The sequence below is a fragment of the Microtus ochrogaster genome, unplaced genomic scaffold (assembly GCF_000317375.1).
Source record: "Microtus ochrogaster isolate Prairie Vole_2 unplaced genomic scaffold, MicOch1.0 UNK131, whole genome shotgun sequence".
NCBI lineage: Eukaryota > Metazoa > Chordata > Mammalia > Rodentia > Cricetidae > Microtus > Microtus ochrogaster.
Window position 1 is genome coordinate 330511 of NW_004949229.1, and position 4320 is coordinate 334830.

The following is a 4320-nucleotide window of genomic DNA, read 5'->3' on the forward strand; positions in this document are numbered from 1 at the left end:
CTGTGAACCAGGCAGGCTTTGAACTCACAGAGATCTGCGTGCCTCTGCTTCCTAAATGCTGGGATTAAAGAAGTGCACTGGCACTACCAAGCCCTTTTCTATTTTTGGTTGTTTATATGTGTGTGTGTATGTGACAACCTTGAGTGTCATCTCTAGGAATGCCGTTCAACTCCTTTGAGATACACACTCTCATTGGCCTACGGTTTGTCAATTAGGCTAAGCTAACCAGCAAGCTCAGGGGTCCTCCTGTTTCCACATCCCCAGCACTGGGATGGCAAGCACATGCCACCATGCCAGGCATTTTTATGTGGGCTCTAAGGAGCAAACTCGGGTCCTCATGCTTGCATGGTAGGCTTTTAGCAGCTGAGTTCTTTTCCCAGCCCTCCTCGGGCCTTTTGTTCTCTAAGTCTACAAGATGTCCTTGTCTTTGCTGATAGCCCTACACGAGACACTGACAGGGGCGGGAGAGCACTGGAGGAGAGACTTGTGAATCAGTTACTACTGGGACATTATCTAAAGGAAATTCTTTCTCTAGCTGCACTGGAGTGAGCCTTGCTGGAGCAAAGATCAGAAAAGGGAATTTCTTTTTCGAGGTCACACTCATAAGCCCCTAGAAAAGCAATGGGGCCTCGTGTCAATTCAACTATCCTAGGTTACATTTTCAATGCACTCCAGTCAGCTAGACCGTGCTTTTAGGAACTAACTGCCTGTAATTCCAGCACAAAGGACCTGAGGCAGGAGGATCTTGAGTCTGAGGCCAGGCTGGACTAAGTTCCCAGCCACTATGTAGTACATAGTGAGACCCTGTCTGAACTTTTTTAAGAGCCTGACTATAAAGTAGTGGATTGCTGTAGTGCATGTGCATGCTCGTGTGGGTGCGTGCAAGTTTGTGCAGCTGTGCGTGCGCTTGGATGTGTCCGTGTGAAGGTCAGAGATCTTCCTACGCCTCTAGGTGGGGGCAGGGTGGGAGGGTGTGTATGCGCGTGCACAGGAGCACCCACCTGCCCTGTACACGTGCGGACAGAAATCAAAAAAAAAAAAATCAAAAGTCAGAAGTAGACACCGAGTGTCTTCCTCTGTCACTCTCCACTTCGTGTATTTGTTTCTCGACATAGGGTGGCACACTGAATCTGGAGTGTACAGCTTCAACTGGAATTCTGCCTGCACCCACCCCACCCAGTGCCCTGATTACGGAAGTGCACCACAGCACCCACCTTTTACATGGGGGCTCGGGCTGCTGAGCAATCTTTACCAACTGAGCCATTTCCCAAGCCCTTTTTAGTTTTTGAGAGACACTCTCTCACTGAACTGGAATTCACTAACAAGGCTAGGCTGACTTGCCTAGAAGCCTTGGGGATCCACCTGCCTCCACTTCCCCAGTGCTGGGATTACAAGCATTTGCAAACACATCTATCATTTTATATGGCTTCGGGCTACCAAACTCAGGTTCTCATTCTTTACCCACAAACCTATTTCACCAGCCCCATGAATGCTTTTAGAAGGCAAATTTGCCTTCTCACACCTTCTATTGATTCGTATCCTCTCTCCATCCCTTTCCCTTCCATCCTCACACCCCTCTCTCTTCCACCCCCAACTCCCCAATAGTAGTAGGAGTTAAACCCCAGGATTTCTGACTAAGGATATACATGGTAGAGTTCTTACCTAGTGTGTACAAGTCTCTGACTCAATTTCCTTCGCCACATAAACCCAGGCCTGGTATAATCCCAGCTCTAAGAAGTTCGAGGCAGGAGGATCAGAAGTTTAAGGTCATACTCAGTTGTGTATCCACCTCTTCAGAGTCATGAGACACTGTCTCAGAGAGAAAAGAGAGAGGAGAAAGGAAAGATTGGGGGAGAGAGGAAGGGAGGGAGAGAGAAAATGTCTCACACACACTAGGACTGTAGCCTCAACCAAAATGCACTGTGTAGTCAAAGCTACATTTCTCAGGAGCTTTGGAGCCTATCTTGGAACTAGCTCTTGTAGGCCAATCTGGTCTCGAACTCACAGAGATCCACCTGCCTCTGCTTCCCCAGTGCCACCTGGCCCAAAGTTGGTCTTGAATTCTTGATCCTCCTGCCTCCACCTGCTAACTGCTGGGAATATGAGAATAAACCACCATGACTGGTTTTATGTATGTGTCTTGATAAAATTTTAGCTGATTTTTTTAATCTCAGGGGAAATATTAACTATTCCATATTCTCATTCTGATTAGAGACGACAAAAACTAGTTCCAATTGCTCCATCCAAATGTTCCTTATTAGGTCAGTCTTAGTAATGGGGAAATTTTAGAGGATGCATACGTTGAAACTTGTTGAAGATTTTAGGAAAATGAAAAGTACTTCATAAATTGCTAACCTCTTTTCCCTCTTATAATTAATAGAAATATTTCAGCAAAAATAATACAGAAGGCCTGGTTCATTTATGCGGACAAAACATTGTTTAAACTCCTAAAACACACAGTTTGTGCAGCGGTAGGTGGTTTTTTTTTTCCTCTGGCAGCTATTTCTTAACTAATTACAGAGAGAACAAATAACCCTAGTTATCTCTTTGACTTAGATATACTAAGATTGTGTAAAGTTATAAAACTGCTTCTTCATTAATCTTAATGACTATTTCCGGTTGATTGTTTTAGGTCTATTTATTTTTATTTTATTTATGTGTATGGATGCCTTCAGGTTCATCTGTGCACCTAGGCATGCAATGCCTGTAGAGACCAGAGAGGGCATTGGATTCCCCGGGACTGGGGAGTGAAAGACAGTTGTAATGTGAGCATTAGGAATGAAATCTGGTTCCTCTGAAAGATCAGTCAGGATGTTTAACTTCGGAGCCATCTCTCCAGCCCTCTGGATTTATTTTCAATATGAATGAGTGTTACTATTTTTCTGAAATTATTGCAGTCGTATTTTAGTTATTTTTAATTCAAATCTAACCATTAAATCTCTGAATTAAGAACTGGGGGTGTAAGCCAGGCAATGGTGGCGCACACCTTTAATCCCAGCACTCTGGAGACAGAGGCAGGCAAATTGCCAAGTTTGAGACCAGCCTAATTTACAGAGTGAGTTCTAGGAAAGCCAGGGCTACAGAGAAACCCTGTTTCAGAGAAAGAAAAGAAGAAGAAGAAGAACTAGGGGTGTAGCTCAGTGGTAGAATGTGTATTATCATGTATGAAGCCCTGGGTTTGATCCCCAACACTTCAGGGGAAAAACCCTGAATTTCAAAATGCACTTTTGCCCAGAAGTTTCACTTCTTTTTTTTAAAAGAATTTATTTATTATACGTGTGTGTGTGTACATGAGCCTGAGTGAGTTTATGTGCATGGAAGAGCCTGCAGAGGTCAGAAGAGGCGGAAGATCCCCTGGAACTGGAGTTACAAGCAATTGTGAGCCTCTGGGTGAGTGCTGAGAAGCAAAGCAGTTTCACTTCTAGGAGCACATTCTACAATATCATTTCATTGCAGCATTGGTTCATGCAAGAAAGGAAATGCCTCTGCCTTCACATGTAGAGCTTGCAGTATTAACACGAGTCTACAAATACAAAGATAACCAAGACAGCTTGTTAGTGAAAAGGGCAAGTCAGAGTGGTATGAGGGATATACTCCTATTTAAATAAAAATCACAGATGCCCATCCTCCTTCCCTGAAAAAAAGAAAGAAAGAAAGAAACCCTGGAAACTCAGCAGAGTATTAAGCCTTGCTTAAAGTAGTCTGCTATCTTCTGATATTCTCGTTAGAGGAGTTTTGCAGCCCTGAGAAAGTTTGAGCAATATGTATACTTCTTCACTACCTTACCCACAGACCTATATGTATTACCATACAGAACTCATTTTTAATTATTGTGTTACTGATTTCTCATGATTTCAGTAAATAAATGAAGTTAATAAGCTATTTTTTTACATCTTTGTTCCAGTACTTCACAGTAATACTTCACATTAATAATGCCTTATCTTAGCATAGTGGTGGTGCATGCCTTTAATCCCAGCCCTCTGGAGGCATAGGCAGGGAGATCTCTAAATTCAAGGCCAGTCTAGTCTACAGAGTGAGTTCCAGGATGGCCAGGGCTACACAGAGAAATCCTGTCTCAAAAAATAAAAACAAGGAAAAATGCTTTATCTTGTTAAAAATATTATTATTGTATATTTTATGGAATTATCACAGGCATAAAATTAAATAGAGTCATTTAAGGAAAAGAATGGCAATTTTAAAGTCAAAAAATCTAAGTTTGAGACCTATCTTTCTCATCTATGAACTGAGTGATAATATTCTTAGGATTAAATGAGGAGATAGATAATATTCTTAGGATTAAATGAGGAGATAGATAATATT

The 4320-nt window shown here is 42.4% G+C and overlaps 1 protein-coding gene across 2 annotated transcripts in view; it reads left to right on the top strand.

Moving 5' to 3' along the window:
• Nucleotides 1-4320, top strand: part of CUNHXorf58 (chromosome unknown CXorf58 homolog) — a 30920-nt gene that overhangs the window by 3751 nt on the left and 22849 nt on the right. The window contains exon 2 of one of the 2 annotated variants that reach the window (XM_026778376.1): nt 2381-2471. The exons of the other annotated variant lie outside the window; for it this stretch is intronic. Within the exon in view, the coding sequence (XP_026634177.1) occupies nt 2381-2471 (91 nt within the window). The remainder of the gene's footprint in view (nt 1-2380; nt 2472-4320) is intronic. 2 annotated transcript variants of the gene reach the window in all.